Source organism: Orbicella faveolata, unplaced genomic scaffold (assembly GCF_042242905.1).
Source record: "Orbicella faveolata isolate gen_17 unplaced genomic scaffold, um_ofav_v1 contig_34, whole genome shotgun sequence".
Lineage (NCBI taxonomy): Eukaryota > Metazoa > Cnidaria > Anthozoa > Scleractinia > Merulinidae > Orbicella > Orbicella faveolata.
In genome coordinates this window covers 1,745,573-1,766,664 of record NW_028301563.1, presented here as the reverse complement: position 1 = coordinate 1,766,664, position 21,092 = coordinate 1,745,573, and the positions used below count along the sequence as shown (strand labels likewise).

Genomic DNA, 21,092 nt, shown 5'->3' with positions numbered 1-21,092 from the left:
CTTAAGCAACGAACACAAAGCAAGTAACTGTGTAAAATACGCCAAGCGCGATTTCTCTCTTTAGTACTCAAGCTGGCACGTTTAAGCTCACTAATACTTCAAAACTGTACACACGGTAGAACGATGAAGACAACTGAATTTCGAATTTGCTCATATTATGTTATTTTATTATATTTACCTTGGCGGAGGGGGGAGGGGGGAGAGGGGAGGGGGGGGGGAAGATGGAACAGAATTAGTGGCCCTCTAAAAACTTTGCGAGTCAAGCAACAGAAACAAGCATCTACATTTGCTTGTTTCTTTTAGTCATTAATCTTTAATTCGAAAACGGATTGTACAAGAACATCGCAACGCCAAAAAATGTTTGTAACTCAACACTGTTTATTAGAGTGAGGAAACCAGTTGTAACCAGAGGAATAAAACCGTTAAAAGAACAGAACAATCTGGACAGCGTTGAGCCCTTTGTTCTGAATGGTTAGAATTCAGTGGTCCAGCAACAAACAAACCATAAACCTTAAAAATAACAATTAATAGGGCTTCTTCATCTGAGCCCGATCAATCGGGCTGGCTCGGTTTGCGAGATCTCGCCTCGCCACTCTTTCCTTCATAAAAATTTCGATGTGTTCGTACGAGAAGCCGGGCTGGCCCGGTTACTGAGATCTCGGTAACCGGGATGAAAGTTTTCCCATATGAACACTCCAGCACGGGTGACCGGGACGAAAAGTTTTTGACAAAATAGCTTCGCTTTCGCAACATAGCGGCCAAAATGGCATTGTATGTATTTCCACTCACTTCAAAAAGTATGCGAATTAATGCTATTAGTAAAGTTACAAGAGTCCACAAAGCTACGACAGTCGCGAACGATACAAGTTTATGTTCCACCATTTTGGTTTTGTTTCTTGAATTTCATCCCGGTCGACTGGACTGAAATTTCCCATATAAACAGACCACAAAATTCGTTCCCGTAACCAAGCCAGGGTTACCGGGCTCATATGAAGAGGTCCTTAATTGAGAATAAAAAGAATGATTTCTTATAGACATACCTCTGGAACTTTCCCTACAGGTTCTGTTTCAATGGCCTCCTGACTATTCTGATCATGGGTCAAGAGCTCTGTGGTGCTTTCTCAGTATTCCTTATTCTCTGCCAGACAGTATCTGTAACAGCCGCTCAGACATGTTCAGGGGCAGTTTTATCTGTCTCAGGCATGATGCTAAAGGGACACACCTTCAGCAAGACCAAAGTCAGAAATTGGCCTCAATGTATAAAGGCGTGTAATGATGAGGTCAGGTGTCAAAGCTTAAATTACGCCATCGACGAAGGTGTCTGTGAGTTAAACAAGCGCACCAAGGAAGCAAAACCTGATGATTTTGTCCCGGCTAGACACCGATCTTACATGACACGGTCTAGTCAAAGAGGTATTGTTATGCCATACGTCAGTCTTAGTTTTATGTGATCTAGAAGTAAGTATACAAGCACTAGCGTGACATAAATTCTTAATTTTGGTCAAGATAGCTATGTCACAGTTTGCGCATCTTGAAAAGTTTAGCCCAAATTTTTCAATCTCGTCGTTTGTAATCCGTATTAATCTTCTCCATCCTTAACCATCTTTATTCCTTTATGGTTTATTAGTATGCCTTTGATGTTTTTCTATCTTAGTAAACTATTATTTTCAGGATTCCTTCAATTTAAAGGTAATATTGCATGTTACATGTTACTAAAGTAGTTTAAAATACCGTGACTGAGTTCAAACGGACTGGCACATTACTGCGTAATTGAAGCTGGAAGGGACGCTATAGGCTGGAATCAGGAGCCATAATCGGGGACGGAGACCGTAAGTCTTGGGATCCGCGCGCACCTATGATATGGGACAATTTTTCTATTTTTAGAACAAATTGCGCCATCCTGACGTCATATATCCGCGCGGATTCACGCACATGTCCGGGGCTCTCGCGTGGATGTTGTCACGTTGCGTGATCAAATGGTGAGAGTTGAGAGATTCTCTTGCGTATTTTTCACAGCGATGGCAGGGAATAAGGCAGGGAATACGAACCAAGGCACTTATATGTAGTTTTATGCTCAGAACTAACGGAAAAGGTGGGTTTTTCAGGGTAGAAAACAAGACTTTAATCTCGCGCTGGAAATGAATAATAAGATCTGCTCACGCTAGTTGTAAGCTTACGCGTATGTTTTTGCGTTTGTTCTGACTTAAGAATATAGCAAGAAAACTCTCTACTCTGGTATCGAGTTAATTTGTGAGTTTCTCAGACAATGGTTAATCATAACCAAAACCTGTTTTGATGGTTTCTTATTGTTTCTGCTTGTTTGGTGAGTTTGCAAAAGTTCAGTGAAAGGAAAGTCTGACGCGTACAATTAGCTCATTTGCATAGTGCAGCTCGTGCACTTTCAAGTCCGAGTCGGTGTTTTCAATTGTCAACAAATCTTGACAAAGATTTCTTTCGTTATCTTTTGTGCTGAGATGCTGCAACAAATTTCACGAACGCAAAAAAGGCTACTAACATCATGTGTGTTTCTTCAACATAAGCATAGTGAAGTTTTACACTGCAAAAATGAAAATAGACAAGGAGTTTTGATAACTCGATCAACAAAATCGAAATCATTATTCCAAGTTGATTAAAGAAAGCGTAATCGTAACTTTGGTGATTATTTCTGCTTTATTCACATATTTTCAGCTAAGCTAAATATGTTCTCAAACACTTATCAATCTTAAACACATTTAAAAACTATAGAGCTATTGTTTGAGTTCGATGTACGCTCTCACACGAAAGTGCGATGGAACTTCGGTGCAATTTGTCATGTTTACTGGCTGCACAAAACACACATCGGCGGGCGCTCTCATTTATCGACAACAGAGAATTTACTGGATTTTTGCACGAATAAAACTGAGCAGTATCTACGGACGTAAAGTTATTAAGCCTTGATGAAACATCAAGCGCTGCTTACAATTCAAGCGAAACTCAAACTAGCAATTATTTTGTTTTACTTTTCGCTCGCGATAGACTGACAAATTCCTTGAAAGCGTGTGGTAAGAGGAGCTAGGAAACTATGAAGTCCTGAAGCTCTGCTATATCTAAATATATCTAGCTAGTTTTTTGCTGTGTAATGGAAAAGCTGTTAATCTTCAACATATGTGAAATTTAAAGTGGAGTAATGTACAGCTCATGTAAAAGAAGCATCCGTCGGAACACAACTTGGTCAGCGATATATATAAGCTTAGAGCGGAACATACCTAAATTCGACACTGTCTTACTTCACTCAAACTGGAGCAGCTTACGACGAAAATACTTAAGCAAAATTCCAACAGACGTAAACGCGTTGAGTTGTGGGCCAAAAACATGAAAACTTTCGGGAATTTCGGACGCCATTTCCCCCGCGCGACATCCGCAAAAATCCTCGCAGCATGTACGCGCGTGTGCCGCAGGTGATGGCGCAATTTGTTCTAAAAATAGAATTATTGTCCCATATCATGGGGACAACCCCAATACTTGAAATGGCGCGCGCTTACGGTCTCCGTCCCCGATTATGGCTCCTGCTGGAATCCATGCCCTTCTTCCTTCGGGGGGGGGGGGGGGGGGGGGGGAGAGAAGAAGAGTTCGTTCACCTCTATCCTCGTTGTAATTCGTGGTCTTTTCATGTAACTTGTCGCCTTCGATTTTTTTTAAAACAAAAACACAACTGTTGTGTGTTCTTAAAAATTTAAAACGATAATTGTTAAGGGATAGCCGATGTAAAATTGTGTGGAAGTTACTTTTAGAAATTTTACGCTGTTTTCAGTTGACGTTAAAACGCAATTCCATTCCTGACCATTCAATGTTCATTCTAGCTCCCCTCGGCTCTATATCCGAGTTACCAGCTGAGTCGTGTGATGAGATCAAGGCAAGTGAAGGAGATGATGCGGTCAGCGGTAATCACTGGTTTATGTCAATGATTCCAGGCGAGGTTTTTCAAACTCCATGCAACTTGCCTGAAGGTACTGACGCTCTGTTTGCCTATCAGTAATAACAACAAGCTAAATCTCACGGAATAAATATTACAAAATTTTTCAGGGATGTATAGTAATACCACAGGCTTCATGCTAATCATGTGAGGCCGTTTTTTGGTCGATTAGAACAAAAAGAGACTCAAAGTTAAACGCGATTTTCTATTCAATTCTTTCGTTCTTGTTAAAAAACAAACAAAATTTAAAAAACGCAAAAATAAAGAGACAACAAATTAACAACGGCAAATCAAAAGAAACACAGTAAAAGTAAGAAGATGTTTGATTGACATACACCTCGGATTGGCACGAAAGTTCTGAAAGCTTTGTTAATACTTGTTAATTTGATTGATTGACTGATTCAGTAAGTTATGACATAGATCTAAAATTACCTCAAAAACTAAACGCGACTTTTGCCCATCAAGACATAAGACCTAACGCTATGGGTCTAAGGTAAACTCTTGCGTTTTAAATGCCTGCAAGGTTAGCATCACTCAGTTACTTCAACATTCCAATTTTCTCTCTTAAGAATGCTTAAACTACCAAAATCTGACCAGTGGAGACAGGGCAGTCACATCTAACAATGGTTTGGCATGTGACAACTCACTTGGTCCTGCCTGGTTTCGATTTGTTGGCAATGCAGGAACTATAATGCCCAATGTCTGCGTTTCCCGGAACTATTGTGGGACCCATGCTCCTGGCTGGTTAAACGGTGCTCATCCTACGTTGGAAGAGGGTCAAGTCACAAGGCAGGTCTGCTTCTCTTGGCATAACTGCTGTTCTTGGGCAATTAACATTAAAGTACGAAATTGCGGCGATTACTTCGTGTATTACATCAATGGAACGCCTCGTGAACACCCATGTAACCTTCGCTACTGTGGTACCGTCTAAGCTGCTGTCACGAAAGGGAGGCAGAGAAGAGAGAGCCTGGGAATGAGTTTGAAAAAAATAGATACACTCTTTTTTCTGACGTCACAGTCTAACTTGTCCCAGGTCCTAGTCCACAGCGGTTTCTAATCCAAGCGGAAGTGACGTTTCACGTTTTCAGATAGCTAAAACGCTATGAAAAAACAATTATATCCAAATCTATTTTCCGATTCCTTATCACGATATCGTGTAGACTCCATAAAGCAAATTTAGATTTATTCTTTGTCATGTGACCATAAATCAACCAATAGAAGCTCACATTTATTAGATTCAACTAAACCCTTTAGAACAGGATAATCAACATGTAAAGTAACAGTTACTTTGATATAATAAAGCCTTTTGTTGAAGAGGGTGAAACTTTACACGAAACTAAAATCAAGGCGATTTAATTTTTTTTTTTACACGGTACGTCTAGGTAAACGCAACATTTTTAGCTAAAATGTGCTGTCATGTGTCGCCTTTTTTAACGTAATTCTGTGCATTAAATGAATTAAGCAAATAAAGTAAATAAACAATTAAAAATTGAAAGTACGGTGACAACTATTTTTTCCTTTCGTGTTTTTGCGTGGCTGATATGGGCTGGTCTTTATCTGGTTATCGTTTTAAAAATAGCTTTCAATGTGGGTAGATTAGCGTTGGTCGAGCATTTTCTTTCTTTAAGATATATGCAGCTATCATACAAATTTAAAATGACAAAAATTCATTACCTCCTGTTAGCTACATTCAGGAACATCAAAACGCTGCAGCTGGGGACTCTGAAAAATATCTTATGGGCAGTTACATCTATTCAGCCGGTAATTTAACTTAATTTTGAAAAGTAACTGATCATTTCCCGTATGATACAACCTACAAAGGAAGGCGCTGCAGCTGTCGTGATGTTTTTGGCTTAAGGTGGTATGGTACCCTCAATATGGACCAAAAAGTTTGTTCAAATATGGTAAAGAAAGATCAATTGTGTGCTATTGCACTCAAGAAGAGAAATTAAATTTCTAGAGTTTTACTCAAAATGGTTGCTGTGGAAACCAGCCACAGCCTTTTGAAGTAGTGTTTTATAGTATTGACGCCAACACTTCCTGCTTTTTTACAAAACAAGAATTGACTGTCAAATAAGCATATCATGTAAGTTTCTCTTTTGTTCTGTGATATGAACCTAAGTTTTGACAGTTAACTCTTATTTTCAGTGCTTTTTACAACTTTATTTGGAAATAACCTTATTTTTTACCACACCCAGTAGACAAATCATCTCATGTCACGTGACAGACCTTAAAATGTTACGATTTTTTTGGTTTATATCATCACGACACTATTGGTCTTTGATGAGCCCAAGTTTCAGAAATTCTACTTAAAAACCTTGCAAAGTAGAAATGTTGGCGCGAAGTCAGTCGGTACAAAAGTAAACTTTTGAGAAAAATGCACTTTAACTTTCTTACACGAAGTATTAAGCGTTTAACGAGCCACAAATAGTGGGGGGGGGGGTGCAGATTGGATCTCGGGGGAGGGGGTGCAATGGTTGTTCTATTTTATAAAAAGTTACCGCAGTTGTGGGAAATATTCCTTGTCATAAGGGAAATGAATGAGCCTGTGATGCCAATTTGAGACAAAGCTTTTCACAAATAATTATACCAATCGAGTTGTGCATGTCTTAAAAGTTTTTTCTAAATAGTTTCGTTCATATAAGTTAAAAATAATCTATATTTTTGGTCACGTTCTTATAGTAAACAGTCGTTGCTATGGCCGTTGGCACGTGAAAAAACTTATACCACTGTGTACTTTCCTTAAATTTCACACTCATCTGGAAGGAAATTCGGCAAGATCGTTTCAAAATGTTTCTGACAAGTCCTCAAGGGTCTTAACTCTTGTATTTCCAAGAAATTGAATTTTTCATGAACATCGCCATATTTTAGGGTACCATACCACCTTAAGCAAGTACAACTCTAAAAATGTTAACATTGTCGTGCTAATGCTGCGCCGAACTAAATTCAAGAATTAAATTCGAATTGAGCACGGCAGTAGCGTGACGCAATTAAATTCGAATTAAGCACGGCAGTAGCGTGACGTTTGAAATCACTCAGTTCGGGAGACTGAATTACGTTCGGCACGACTACTTAGCGCGGCAGGCCTTGCCGTTCCGCACGGCAGTAGAGCGTCTTGGACCATGTTGGCCATTGCCACCTTTGCTACAAAAAACTACAAAGTTTGTCGACAATTTTTATTTGCTTTTGTTTGGCTTCAAATTGCTCCTCGTGAGTGCTGATTTCCCCATTCAATCCCCATTCAAGTCTTTATCAAATGGCTGAGAAAAATAATTTACCATGCACGGTGATTGGCTGAGAGAAGGCGAATTTATCGCTGATTCTTAATTTCCACTGCAACACAAACTACTACAGCAGCGCTCGAAATGTTCTCAATCATATCTGAATAAAACTAAAGACTTTGAGTGGATTTTCAAATATCAGTTTAAGCGTAAGTCCTCGATTGCACTCGCATTATATAAAAATTGTAATTATGTCGGCGAGAGACACGTTACCTGGTTCATAATAAGAAACAAATATTAAATGACCTGCAAATCCAGTGAAAGAAGGCGAAATGTTGCAAAAAAAATCCTTAAAATAAATAAATAAAAAACAACAACAACAATAACAACAGATATTTCCACTTCAAACTTTTGGAGTAATGGTTGTTATTCTTGTTGCTTGTCGTTAATTTTAGGTCTAACAGCAGGAGAGCATGCACAAGGAATGATTCCCACCGTTTTTCTTCTTAACCAGTTAGTATTTCTTTAATTCGTCGTTCAAAGCATGTTGGTCGAGCAACTGAGTATGTTTCAATCTTTGTTTAGAAGCCGGGGTAACAATGCAGTAAAGGAGAAAATACAAAACACTGGTAAGTGGACAGGGAAAATATTATATATACCAAAGAAAGAAATTTTTCGTGGAAAAACAAGACAACCCTTATATTGAAATGATTAAAGAGTAACATTTCATCGAATTTTCAATTCGAACTCTATAGGGAAACGACAATAGTTCGAGATCTAGAAATTAGAGATTCGAAATAGCAGACGTGTGTTAAAGGAAAGGTGTTTTACGCGCCTCAAGGTATCGGTGAGTTTGAGATAATCCAGTTGGAGAAATCGACGGTCTCTTGTAATTTGTAAAATTATTATCGTTCTAATGCAGTTTCCTACGGATCCTTTTAGGTCCCTTTCAAGCAGCCATGGACTTGATCGACACTAAGAGCATTATATTATTAGCTATCTGTTTCATGAGTTATGTTTCTCAAGTACATTCAGCATTCATCACTGAGCCTTGTGGAAGCGTGCAACCCATCTACGGCATGGTGCTAAAGCGACACGTCTTTCAGTCCATGAAAACCTCAAACTCTCTCCATTGCTCGAAGGCATGTGACAATGGGATTAGATGTCAAAGCTTTAATTACTTCGTAGCTAACGAAATCTGCGAGTTGAACAACCGAACTAGAGAAGCCAGGCCTGAGGATCTCGTGCAGGACCAAGATGGCTTATATATGAAACGATTCAACAAAAGAGGTAAATATGTTATATTTATACTGACAGAAAGCACCTTTCGTTGCAGAAGTTTGGAGAACGAGGTGTGTTTTGGCAACGTGAACTGATTTTTATTGTTTTCGCTGATAATTCGAGCTCTCATAAACGTTTAAAAATTTTAATGACTAAGAAACAAGAGTATATCAGTCCTATTTATGTGACGTGTTTTAAAACTTAATCAAAAAAAAAAATTCTACCATTTTTCATTATCTTGTTCTGCTATGGTTGATCAGAGAGATTTCGGACCAAAACCTCAGAAAACAAATATAAGCAAACTTTGAATAAAATCAGTAAAAATATTGTTTCAGCAGGTGGCATGGTGTCAGATATGATCTCGCGTAAAGTGCAAACTACAAGTATCTATGGAAATTAAAACTAAGGGCCCCGTAAACACTGCACCGAAAAAAAATTGAAAGCGACGTTTTCACATTGAAAGCGAATCAAATGTTTTCCGTCTACACTACGCCGGAGAAATTTGACAAAGCGAAAGACACCGGTCATTTTGGAGTAGTGTTTGACGAAATCAAACACAGCAGGGCCAATGTAAGTAGTGTAAGTGCTCAAGTTGTAAATAAAATTCCATAAAAAAACAAAAACAAAAACAAACAAACAAACAAACAAACAAAAAAAACACAGCAGGGAGAGAAATCGCGTGTTCATCGCGATGTCCTTGTTTTCAAAAGCTCCATTTTCAAAGTGTTTTCGGTCCACACTAAAACGCAAAGCCGGCGTTTTCAAATTCCTTCGGTTTGAAAAGCGTCTTCGAAAAGCTCCGTTTTCGTGACGAACTGGTGTAGGCCTAAAGCTGCGTTTTCAAAGTTCTCCGGCGTAGTGTGGCCGGGGCCTTGACATACAAAGTTAGAAAGAAATGTCATGAGAATTTGTCGATACTCTTGTCATTATGGTAACCACATAAACATGAAATGATGTGAAAAAATCTTGTCACATTCGTAGTATTTCCAGATAAGTTTAGCGACTTCTCTTCGAAAATACAAATCTATTGAAAAACGTTTGAAGTCCAAAGCAGAATAGGATATTAAAGTTACTATTTTACGACGTCTTTCAGCTCGACTCGGTTCTATCCCTGAACTGCCTGCGGACTCGTGTAAAGAAATCAAGGCAAGCGAAGGTGAAGTAGTCAGTGGCTTCTACTGGTTGGTGTTCGAAAGGCTGAGAGATGCTCTCCAGGTGTTCTGTGATATGCAGACAGAAGGTACATTCTTAAGAACCTTCGGAAATGTAGAATTATCCCACCTACAGCTGCATGGTACAGAGATAAGAGGACACCATTAGTAAGGATAACATCTCGATTCAAAATAATAGTCTGAAATGTCAGCCTTCTGCTCATCCCTTGACCAGGTTAAAACACGAGTGGTGTTGTCATTATCGTTGCTGTAGTTGTTGTCTTTGTTTGTTGAGTTTACTTCCTTCCCGATAGTAGGAAACACTTATTTAAATTAATTACGACTGCATATTAGCTTAATTGACTTGACGGTCATCCTTGACAAGTTAGTAATAGGTGCAATAAAAGGTATGTGTGCTCATCTTGGTTTAATTAGTGTGGCATCAGCGTCGGGCATCTGGGAGTTTCTCTTTGCCTCCTTGTGAACAGATGCTAGTTACACCGGTGGCGTTAAATTCGGCGGTACGTGGAGAGAGGCACACTAGTTGTTTACCTTTTACCCAAAAAATCCAGGAAATCTATGCCAGAGTGTAAATGGTAAGACAAGTTTGGCGCGACCGACTGGAAAATTGCCAAAATAAGGAACGTCTTTAAAGGTAGTTCAAAATTTCCAACTGAAATATCCGAATGGAAAACGTACTTAATGGAAAACGTACTTACTTTGCAATTCTTCGCAAGTTACAGCCGTTATCTTGGAATTATGGTCAGGTCGAACTCATCCTTGGCTCTCTGAGAGAAATGGGGGTTCTTAGCCAACATAGTCAACTGGTCTGCCTCCTGCTAGTTGGGATTGTTAACCGACATGTTATGTTCTTTTGTATCATTTAATTTATCATTTGGTTTCATTGGCCCTGAAAAGCCCCAATGGGGGAGTGGTCAATTAAGATATGTTTTTTATTATATCATGGTAACTGGCCAATCCGGACTTACCACCACAAATATTTGCTTACCATTTGCACAAACCGTTGACGAACCAGTATCTGCGTAAATGGTAAACAACATGGTAAACAACCACTGTGAGAATAAATTGTGTTTCCCAGGAAGACTAGGGCTTTGACTTTGACAACCCTAGCCAGAAGATCACACTATACGAACTACAAAACACAAGTTAATTTTTTCAGACAATTTTTACAGCATTCGTTTTGGTATTATTCAGATATAGACGAGTGTAGTGCTTCTAAACCTGTCTGCCACGCCAGTGCACAATGTCTTAACACTCTGGGCTCATTTAAATGCATCTGTCAAGTCGGATTTACAGGAGGACTTACCATTTGCACTGGTAGGTTATCGTCACGAGAACACGTTGTACAGTTCGTGGCTTGATATAAGCTTTGGTCTTTCCCAGAGTTCAGGGGTAGAGTAGGGTGAGGGGTGGGGGGGGGGGGGGGGGGAGGGTGGAGCTGCTGGTGCAAGTAATTTCATACATATAAATATTTCATTTTCTACACTCGTATTCAGACCTTGCCTATACCTGTTTTCCAGGCCGGTCATTGGCATATCTGTAACGCAAACTCGTCCATTGTCGAATCCAATGGCATATTTCTTGCCTTTGGCTACCTCTCTTACTTTCTGAAGCACGATAAAAGCGTAAATAATGTGTAATGTGTAAATAAAAACGTCCTGATGGCTTCCTTTCCATACCCAGTTCAGATGGAATGAACTAGGTTTTATTTATTAATAATGATTAATAATTTCACCGTTCTGTCTCATGTTACTGCATAATGTAGATACAGATGAATGCGCCAGCGGTGACCATAACTGCCTCACTGGTACAGCTATATGTACAAACACTGTCGGTTCGTACAACTGCTCTTGTAAAGGTGGATACGTGGGAGATGGGACGAGAAGCTGCGTACCGACTGGTGAGTGGTAGTTTGCAAATATCGTTATGATTTGGAAAACAGAAAAAGCTTGGTCAAGATAACCTCCTATAAAGACGTTCTCTGGGCTCGTCACGCGATCTATGAGGACTGCATGACGAGCAATAAGAACGTCTGGGAAGGAGGCCAGGTCAGGGGCGCAAGTAGACCGGTAACTAGATTTTATAGGCAGTTTTTTTTAGACGATAAGGCAATAAATTATCTTTTTCATACGGCGAGATTGTCTTGAATCGAATCCGATGGTTCTGATTGGTTCTTTCATGGTCGGGATTTATAGTTGTGAACTAAAACCAAGCGTTCTGATTGGTTCGTTCTTGGCTATGATTTTGTCAAAGGGGCGGTATCTATTTTATTTCAAGCAAGCATTGTCTGAGTGCCGTGTTATCAATTATTTACAAACCTGGCTCGCTCGAGTCATACTGGGGAAAATATTTTGCCATAACTATTAAAGAAATCTTTTATCGAGCGCTCGGTCTTTCAGCGGTTTCGGTTGTTCTTTAGCTTTATTCAGACAGGGGAGAGGTGCATTTCATGCCCCACAAACTTTGCAGGCAATATTCCAAATTTAATTTTGGTTACTTTTCCTAACATTTATTTGCAAACAATTTGGTAGGACATGCCATTATAATCATATTTTATGGCCTACAGAGAAAGCCGACTTTTGGACCAGCTATAAATCCTCCCAATGCCATTTTCATAGTTATAACGTTGTAAGGGTTATATGATAAGTGCCTCAAGACCCCACTCTCTCCCCCTTCTTGTTCTAGTCAATAAAAAAGCCCGGTTTGAACAGGGTTAAGCCAGTTCCACTAGTTTATTCAAGTTATACGCCTAAATTTTTTTCCCTAGAATGCCAAAGTTATCAAAGCCTTACTGACGGTAACAGGAAAACTACATACAGTGCAGGACTTGCGACATGCGACTATTACGTACTCACACCGGGTTGGTATCGTTTCGAGGGAGCTGCAGGAACAAAGATGGCTACCAGTTGTGTTCCTGTGGGCCACTGTGGAACCCATGCCCCTGGTTGGTTAAACGGTGCTCATCCTACCGTTGCAGAGGGTCAAGTCACCAGACAGGCCTGTTTTCATTACTTCTCAAACTGTTGTGTATGGTCCATCAACATTCAAGTGCGAAACTGCGGCGAATACTTTATTTATCACATCAATCGAACGTCTCCAGAACACACATGCCATCTTCGCTACTGCAGTGCTGATTAAACTAAATAGCACAATACGAAGAGATGTGAATTCAGAAAAATTATCCGACACACTTATAATTACTTCAAGTGAGTTTGAGCTGATACGACTCTATAAAAAAAAACACTCTTGTAAACTATTAGAGTTGGAACGTGGCCTACCATATCAGGCGCTCCATATCAGACCCCAACATACAATACGAGACCCCGACCTACCATATCAGACCCCAACGTACTATATCAGACCCCCATCGTATTTAGTCGGGTTTGATCGTTTTATGTGTCGGGTTTAACTTTATGTTAACTGTTGTGCTAAGTAATACAGTAATTCTTCAGTAGTGTATTGAAATTATTATGAAATATGGCTATTACGAATAACAAACTGCAAGTTCACTGGAAGAGAAAGTCGAAATTGTTGCTACTTCCTTTCTAACCTTTAGACTAAACAGCATCGCGTTTCTTATTACCGTATTCTGGCACTATTTTTTTTTAGGAAATATATAAATTATAAATGCTTTTAAAATATATTTTTGAAGCAAGCATCGGTCCCAGAACGTTCTAAGATAATTATATGCATCACTTTGTTTCAAGTCACGCAACCAGCGTCTTGAAATTTTTCTTGACCTCAAAATGCCTTTGTTATTAGCAGACTTCGCTGACAGATTGGTATCATGTCCGTCTCAGAAGTTATTATCCGATTGCTTCATGTAGTCACGCAATTCTCACACTCGCATATTACTCGTTTAATGTACCGAAGCTTTTCTATACAATAACGTAGACCGACGAGAAGTGTACAACACGTTGATAAAGATCAAGCGTAAGGTGATTTCATAGCATTTCTTTATTGGGATATTTGTATAATTTCACGCCCGAAATTTTTATAGTTATATTCATCGACAGCACTGGAAGGCATCTTTCACTATTTTCAAACACCGATTTAAGCAATGTCTTACAGGTGAAAATATTAAGTCGTCTGTTTAACTGATCGTGGCATATTAGAATCCTAATGACCTTTGTTTGCCTTTACCTTGCATTGTGAGACCTTTGTAGTCAATCTCAACGAAAACATGTTTTAGCGCCCAAGTTGTTTTCGCCATGTTATAAAAGAATTGGTTCACGCTTTTAGCTGTGCGTATATCGAGTTATGGATGCACTTGGGAAGTTTGGAGAGCACTCAAGATGCTATAGTTGCTCTCGGCTATCACCTCGAGCAACTCTTACGCTTGTTTCGTGCTCTCCAAACTTCCCGCGTGCATCCATAACTCGACATACGCTTCTTTATTATACCATGCTCTACAAATATACTATGCGTACGCTTAATTTTTGGGGGCGTTTTTATTTTTATTTTATTTTAATTCGGTTTTCTGTAAATTTTTTTTGTGAAGGCGGGGTTACCTTACGGTTAGCGTGCTCGACTCCAGATCGAGCATTCCGGGTTCGAGTCCTGGCCGAGGACGTTGTGTTGTGTTCTTGGGCAGGACACTTAACTCTCACAGTGCCTCTCTCCACCCAGGTGTACAAATGAGTACCGGCGAACTTAACGCTGGGGGGTAACCCTGCGATTGACTGCATCTCAGTATAGGGAGAAGTAGAAATCGTAGTCGCTTCATGCTACAGAAACCGGGATAAGCTCCGGCCTTATGGACCACTTGGCTCGTATGCAGACTCTACCTAGCTTTGTGTATTTTGGGGGCGCTTTTAAATAAAACAATTTTATTCCACTCGCGCTTGTTGAATATGTGATGTTTATTTGTGAAAAATCATTATTTGCGATCAATTTTAAATAACTGAATGAATGAATGAATGAATGAAATGAATGCAATGGATGCAATGAATGCAATGAATGCAATGAATGCAATGCATACAATGAATTAATGAATGGAAGACTTTATTTTATTTAAGTGTATTTAAGTATTTGAATATTAAAGCGGCTATGTGCTCTTCAGTCATAAACGAAATTACATGTCTGTTTTTCGGCCCATCAAGCAGAACTACCCCGCCAAGGCGTTTCATTTTCTGGTCGTAATTTGGTCAGTGTTAGAATAATTCATAAGGATCACACAAACATAAATACACAGCGAATATTGTAACTCGTAACATGTAACTTATTAGCTAAATTATATAAGGGTTTCCACTATTCATGGCCCAATCATCTTTATTGTTTTTTTAAGGCCGCAGATGACCCTTTCAATGAATGAATTTACTTTCAGTCTGAATTCTAGAGTGGAGGTTATCTTCTAAAGTATTAAATCTCTAACTGATTTTCTAAGGGGTACTGTGGATTATAAAAATACTTTGTTGGCAAATTTATTCAGTACTTTCTTTTGTAACAAGACAAAAACCGATTTTGCAACTTTACATATTTGCTTTTTCGCTAATGAATTAGTAATATATTATGCATTTCATATACAACCTGTAACAAAGGGGCATCTTTTCCAACGCAGAGACAAAGAGTTGTCTTAAAAAAATCCCCGTGTAGGCTTCATTGTAACCTGGTTTCAATTCAATGAAATTCAGTTTAATTCAGAGAGTGCAAACAAGATTCAATGAGAAAACAGCACGACTTAAGTAATTTCGCTTAGTATTTTAGATGAATGTTTAGTCTTCGAGGAATCTTCACAAATACCTCACGTACGCCGACATGCGCAGTCTAATTCAAGGAAAATTCATATCATGAGACGTTTAAACAACGCAGAGCTGTAGGTAAGTCAGATGAATTTTATGATCAAAATGAAATTTAAGTTACACTTTTACAGAGTCTTCTATTTTTTCGTGTTATTTATTCTCCATATGCATAGTCGTGTCGAAAGTAACTTTTAAAGTGGAAAAAGAATATCACTTATTTTGGTATGGTTCAAATTCATTTCATTTTCTTAAGCAACGAACACAAAGTAAGTAACTGTGTAAAATACGCCAAGCGCGATTTCTCTCTTTAGTACTCAAGCTGGCACGTTTAAGTTCACTAATACTTTAAAACTGTACACACGGTAGAACGATGAAGGCAACTGAATTTCGAATTTGCTCATATTATGTTATTTTATTATACTTACTTTGGCGGTGGGGGGAAGGGGTTGGAGATGGTACAGAATCAGTGGCCCTCTAGAAACTTTGCGAGTCAAGCAACAGAAACAAGCATCTACATTTGCTTGTTTCTTTTAGTTCGAGATCAAGAAATTAGGGATTCGAAATAGCAGACGTGTGTTAAAGGAAAGGTGTTTTGCGCGCCTCAAGGTATCGGTGAGTTTGAGATAATCCAGTTGGAGAAATTGACGGTCTCTTGTAATTTGTAAAATTATTATCGTTCTAATGCAGTTTCCTACGCATCATTTTAGGTTCCTTTCAAGCAGCCATGGACTTGATCGACACTAAGAGCATTATATCATTAGCTATCTGTTTCATCAGTTACGTTTCTCAAGTACATTCAGCATTCATCACTGAGCCTTGCGGAAGCGTGCAACCCATCTACGGCATGGTGCTAAAGCGACACGTCTTTCAGTCCATGAAAACCTCAAACTCTCTCCATTGCTCGAAGGCATGTGACAATGGGATTAGATGTCAAAGCTTTAATTACTTCGTAGCTAAAGAAATCTGCGAGTTGAACAACCGAACTAGAGAAGCCAGGCCTGAGGATCTCGTGCAGGACCAAGATGGGTTATATATGAAACGATTCAACAAAAGAGGTAAAATATGTTATATCTATACTGATAGAAAGCACCTTGCCTTGCAGATGTTTGGAGAACGAGATTTGTTTTGGCAGTGTGAACTGTGGGCGACTTTTATTGATTTCGCTAATAGTTCGAGCTCTCATAAACGTTTAAAAATTCCAATGGCTACACTAAGAAACAAGAGTATATTTTCTATTTACGTGACGCGTTTTAAAAAATTAATCAAGAAAGATTTTTACCATTTTTCATTATCTTGTTCTGCTATGGTTGATCAGAGAGATTTCGGACCAAAACCTCAGAAAACAAAAATAAGCAAACTTTGAATAAAATCAGTAGAAAGATTGTTTCAGCAGGTGACATGGTGTCAAATATGATCTCTCGTAAAGTGCAAACTACAATTATCTATGGAAATTAAAACTGAGGGCCCCGTCAACACTGCGGCAAAAAAAAAAATTTTCAGCGGCCTGTTCACACTGAAAGCGAATCAAATGTTTTCCGTTCACACTACGCCGGGAAAAATTTGACAAAGCGAAAGACACCGGTCATTTTGGAGTAGTGTTTGAGGAATTCAAACACAGCAGAGAGGGAAATCGCGTTATTATCGCAATGTCATCGTTTTCAAAGGCTCCGTTTTCGAAGGTAGTGTTTTTGGTCCACACTTAAACGGAAAGCCGGCGTTTTCAAATTCCTCCGGTTTGAAAAGCGTCTTCGAAAAGCTCCGTTTTCGTGACGAACTGGTGTAGGCCTAAAGCTGCGTTTTCAAAGTTCTCCGGCGTAGTGTGGACGGGGCCTTGACATACAAAGTTAGAAAGAAATGTCATGAGAATTTGTCGATACTCTTGTCATTATGGTAACCATGTAAACATGAAATGATGTGAAAAAATCTTGTCACATTCCTAGTATTACCAGATACGTTTAGCGACTTCTCTTCGAAAATACAAATCTATTGAAAAACGTTTGAAGTCCAAAGCAGAATAGGATATTAAAGTTACTATTTTACGACGTCTTTCAGCTCGACTCGGTTCTATCCCTGAACTTCCTGCGGACTCGTGTAAAGAAATCAAGGCAAGCGAAGGTGAAGTAGGCAGTGGCTTCTACTGGTTGCTGAGAGATGCTGTCCAGGTGTTCTGTGATATGCAGACAGAAGGTATATACTTAAGAACCTTCGGAAATATAGAATTATCCTACCTACAGCTGCATGGTACAGAGATAAGAGGACATCATCAGTAAGGATAACATCTCGATTCAAAATAATAGCCTGAAATGTCAGCCTTCTGCTCATCCCTTGACCAGGTTAAAACACGAGTGGTGTTGTCGTTATCGTTGCTGTAGTTGTTGTCTTTGTTTGTTGAGTTTACTTCCTTCCCGATAGTAGGAAACACTTTGTACGGGCCCAGTAAAACGGCGAACACTCGCAGAATTCGACATAGCAATTTAATCCGGTAGTATTACATCGAGACTTGATCTGACTCTTCGAGCAACAGAAAAAACACACACGCAACAAAAACTCACACCCACACCCACTCGCATATACTTTAAATGTTGTACAGTCTCTTGGAACGTCTGATTGCACGCCCATAAGGTGTCCTGTATTTGTCATCTTTGTCGGCTTCTACATCTTCCCCCACCAATGACGAACAGTCGGGAGCGATTTGTGTCTTTGGCATTTCCTTGGGTCTTCCATCTCTTGAACCTTAGCAGCATGCAATGGGACACTTCTTTTGTCGAGAATTTCATCGTTGTACTCCTCTGGTAAGTGCAGTTTCTGCACCGGTCTGTTTATCATTCCTTTCTTGGTTTGGACTCCTACTGTGCGAATTCGTCCATTTTTTCCAGGAAAGGTGTCCACAATCTTCCCAAGTTTCCATTTCCCTCTGGGTATGTTTTCCTCTGATATGAGTACGACATCGTTTTCTTTCAATGGCACTTCTTCCTTGGTCCACTTTCGGCGAACAGTTAAGTCCGACAAATATTCAAGTAACCAACGAGGCCAAAAGTGACTTTGAAGTCGCTGCTGGTACCTAAAGCGCTCCGAGAGAGAAACTTCTGCGTTCCTTGGTGGTACATCAGGTGGACTTCCCAAATCTCTTCCAATGGTTAATAGGGCTGGGGTAATGACTCGTCCATCACGTATGTCATCACCAACATAAGTCAGAGGACGGGAGTTGATAATGGCTTCTATGTCTGTCAGGACAGTCATCATTTCTGTGTAGTTGAGAAAGGTTTTCCCCTACACCTTCCTGAGCAGTTCTTTGAGCTGTCGGCAGACTCTCTCCCAATGACCTCCACGATGATTGGCTCTCTCCGTTATAAATTTCCAGCTTACACCTTCATTGGTTAATTTGTCTTCAACGAAAGTTGGATCTATCTTCATCAGCCGCATTCTTTGAGTCGACGCCTTGAACACCTTCGCTGCTTTATGAAATGTGGTCTGGTTGTCTGAATGAATCACTTTTGCCATCCCACGTCGATTAGCCATACGACGAAAGGCCTGCAGAAAATCTTCTGTCGTCATACTGTTCAACAGTTCCAAATGAACTGCACGAGTATCTTCGCAGATGGAAACGCACACATAGGCCTTTGACGTAGTTGGCTCGGAACCTCCTTTTACTTTAAGATACAGTGGACCTGTAAAGTCCAGACCGATGTTCGTGAATGGTGGTGCTATCTGTACCCTTGCGGCTGGTAACGGTGCCATTTTCTGTTGAACAGACTGTGTCTGCCAACGTTTACACGTGGGACATTTTCTCAAAACTCGCTTTACCTCTCGTCGCCCTTGTGTGAGCCAGAAGCGTTGACGGAGAATGGCTAGAGTCGTCTCTGGACCCGCATGGCAACTTTGACGTGAAGGTGCATGATCAATTTTTCTATGACTGGGTCGCCATGTGGTACTATGATTTGATGCTTGGCTTCTTCTGGAATCTGTGCCAACTGCAGACGTCCACCAACCACAAGTAGCTTCTTGGTTTGATCAAATTGTGAATCCAGCTTAATGATGCGACTCTTCTGATTCACTTGTCCCTTGGTACACAGTTCCTCAATTTCTGGGAGGAAAGCAACTTTTTGTCTGTTTCTCAGCCAAGTGAATTCAGATTCCTTTAATTCCTCCACACACAACTTCCCCTTCTTTGGCTCCCCACGTAAACGTGACCACTTAAGGATCCATGCAGGTACTCGTACCAAACGTTGCCAGGTTTCATATCTTAATGCCAGTGCGGGAATGCTTTCTTGAACCGTTGATAGACAATGTCATTCACGCCAACAGATTCGTTCCTTGCTTCAGTAAGACACTCCTCTGGAATTGCTTTCAACACCTCACTAACAGGCCGGTGACTGCGGAGCTGTTGTAATCAATGCGGACCTTTCCACCACAGCTTGGAGTGTCCGAGTTTAGATGCAGGAATTCCCCTTCTGACCAGGTCTGCAGGATTTTGACTTCCCGGACAAAATCTCCATTGGCTTGGTGCTACTCGTTGGTGAATATCTTGAACTCTGTTTGGAACGAATACTTTCTAATTGGAACTTGGTTTCCTGATCCACGCAAGTGTAATCTGACTATCTGACCGACCATATACGGCGTCCACCACAATTCGGAGAGCTTGGATAACATATTCAAGTAGCTTAGCTGTGATGTATGCTGCAAGAAGCTCCAGTCTTGGCAAACTAATTCGTTTCACCGGTGTTACCCTTGACTTGGCCATAACTAAGTTAGAGATTCTTTTGCCATCCTGATCCTCAGCACAAATGTAGACCGCTGTCCCATAAGCTCTTTCGCTGGCGTCACCAAATCCATGGAGCTCAACTTTGTCAACTGAAGATAGATTTCGTTGTAACCACCTTGGAACTTTGATTTGGTCAACGTTTGCTAGTTCCTGTTTCCAGATCTCCCAAGAGTTCGCGATGTCCGAGTCTAGTGGCTGATCCCAGTCTAGACCTCGAGTCCACAATTCTTGATACAGCAACTTTGGAATCATCAGAAATGGAGTCAGCAAACCCATGGGATCGAAGACTCTCGAGTACAAATTAATCAAACTTCTCTTTGTCTTAGGGTCCTTCTCTGTCAAGATACTGGAAGCATTTGTAAACGTCAGGACATCATCCTTTGTGTTCCAGGAAGTACCCAGTGCTTTTAATGAGTCTGACATTTTTTCGGGCTCAGTGGTCGGCACAAGAGTTGGCGCTCTGTCACGAAGAGGCGTGGTTTTCATAACCTTTTGAGAGTTTGATGCCCATTTTGTCAATTGAAATCCCCCTTTTGAAAGGAGATTGCAAAGTTCATTCCTTAGCTTTACTGCACTGTCATCTTCCGGGGCATAAGTACATCGTCGACGTACATGTTCTCACTCACTTCCTTAGCTGCCGTAGGATGGTCTTCCTCGTGTTCCTTTGCATGCTTTTGTACTGTAGCAATGGAGAGGAAAGGAGAAGGGGCATCTCCGAATGTCACTCGGGTCATGCAATAAACTTCCGGTACGCGATGAGTATGCATATCTCTCCACAGGAATCTGTGACTGTTCTGATCTTGACGTTTGAGCTTGATCTGAAGAAACATTTTCTTGATGTCTGCCATCATACCGATCCGATGGCACCTGAATCTGATTAGAACATGTCCGAGATCTGGCTGAAGTTTTGGACCTTTAAGAAGACAGGAGTTGAGAGACTGCCCATCATACGTTTTAGCGCTG

At 40.2% G+C, this 21,092-nt stretch overlaps 5 protein-coding genes across 5 annotated transcripts; 3 read left to right on the top strand and 2 right to left on the bottom strand.

Annotated features, from left to right (window-relative positions):
• The first annotated feature begins 579 nt into the window (after nucleotides 1–579).
• On the top strand, nucleotides 580–5,761 carry LOC149104269 (uncharacterized). The gene is made up of 3 exons (XM_089272068.1): nucleotides 580–1,413; nucleotides 3,840–3,986; nucleotides 4,522–5,761. Exons 1-3 carry the CDS (start codon nucleotides 1,095–1,097, stop codon nucleotides 4,881–4,883), a joined length of 828 nt encoding a protein of 275 aa, XP_089128194.1. The 5' UTR covers nucleotides 580–1,094; the 3' UTR covers nucleotides 4,884–5,761.
• A 1,166-nt stretch (nucleotides 5,762–6,927) lies between these two features.
• LOC149104268 (uromodulin-like) lies at nucleotides 6,928–13,147 on the top strand. The gene is made up of 5 exons (XM_089272121.1): nucleotides 6,928–8,463; nucleotides 9,548–9,694; nucleotides 10,821–10,871; nucleotides 11,440–11,526; nucleotides 12,394–13,147. The coding sequence occupies exons 1-5, from the start codon at nucleotides 8,133–8,135 to the stop codon at nucleotides 12,762–12,764; spliced, it is 987 nt and encodes a 328-aa protein (XP_089128247.1). The 5' UTR covers nucleotides 6,928–8,132; the 3' UTR covers nucleotides 12,765–13,147.
• Nucleotides 13,148–15,796: 2,649 nt separating this feature from the next.
• On the top strand, nucleotides 15,797–17,637 carry LOC149104267 (uncharacterized). The gene is made up of 2 exons (XM_089272203.1): nucleotides 15,797–16,422; nucleotides 17,420–17,637. Exons 1-2 carry the CDS (start codon nucleotides 16,092–16,094, stop codon nucleotides 17,635–17,637), a joined length of 549 nt encoding a protein of 182 aa, XP_089128329.1. The 5' UTR covers nucleotides 15,797–16,091.
• A 1,000-nt stretch (nucleotides 17,638–18,637) lies between these two features.
• On the bottom strand, nucleotides 18,638–19,105 carry LOC110048244 (uncharacterized). Its single transcript, XM_020754036.2, has one exon. It carries the CDS (start codon nucleotides 19,103–19,105, stop codon nucleotides 18,638–18,640), a length of 468 nt encoding a protein of 155 aa, XP_020609695.2.
• A 110-nt stretch (nucleotides 19,106–19,215) lies between these two features.
• LOC149104266 (uncharacterized) lies at nucleotides 19,216–20,552 on the bottom strand. Its single transcript, XM_089272202.1, has 2 exons — nucleotides 19,976–20,552; nucleotides 19,216–19,634 (listed from the first exon to the last, which is right to left on the bottom strand). Exons 1-2 carry the CDS (start codon nucleotides 20,550–20,552, stop codon nucleotides 19,216–19,218), a joined length of 996 nt encoding a protein of 331 aa, XP_089128328.1.
• Nucleotides 20,553–21,092: the final 540 nt, after the last annotated feature.

Bases quoted from the DNA above. Each gene is read 5' to 3' on its own strand.
- LOC149104267 (XM_089272203.1), top strand. From the start codon at position 16,092: ATGGACTTGATCGACACTAAGAGCATTATATCATTAGCTATCTGTTTC. The intron at 16,423-17,419 runs GTAAAATATGTT...GACGTCTTTCAG, and splicing joins GAAACGATTCAACAAAAGAG to CTCGACTCGGTTCTATCCCT.
- LOC149104269 (XM_089272068.1), top strand. From the start codon at position 1,095: ATGGGTCAAGAGCTCTGTGGTGCTTTCTCAGTATTCCTTATTCTCTGC. The intron at 1,414-3,839 runs GTATTGTTATGC...TGTTCATTCTAG, and splicing joins GACACGGTCTAGTCAAAGAG to CTCCCCTCGGCTCTATATCC. The intron at 3,987-4,521 runs GTACTGACGCTC...TTCTCTCTTAAG, and splicing joins TCCATGCAACTTGCCTGAAG to AATGCTTAAACTACCAAAAT.
- LOC110048244 (XM_020754036.2), bottom strand. From the start codon at position 19,105: ATGGCACCGTTACCAGCCGCAAGGGTACAGATAGCACCACCATTCACG.
- LOC149104268 (XM_089272121.1), top strand. From the start codon at position 8,133: ATGGACTTGATCGACACTAAGAGCATTATATTATTAGCTATCTGTTTC. The intron at 8,464-9,547 runs GTAAATATGTTA...GACGTCTTTCAG, and splicing joins GAAACGATTCAACAAAAGAG to CTCGACTCGGTTCTATCCCT. The intron at 11,527-12,393 runs GTGAGTGGTAGT...TTTTTTCCCTAG, and splicing joins GAGAAGCTGCGTACCGACTG to AATGCCAAAGTTATCAAAGC.
- LOC149104266 (XM_089272202.1), bottom strand. From the start codon at position 20,552: ATGTCAGACTCATTAAAAGCACTGGGTACTTCCTGGAACACAAAGGAT. The intron at 19,635-19,975 runs GTCGGTCAGATA...CAACGGTTCAAG, and splicing joins TGTGGTGGACGCCGTATATG to AAAGCATTCCCGCACTGGCA.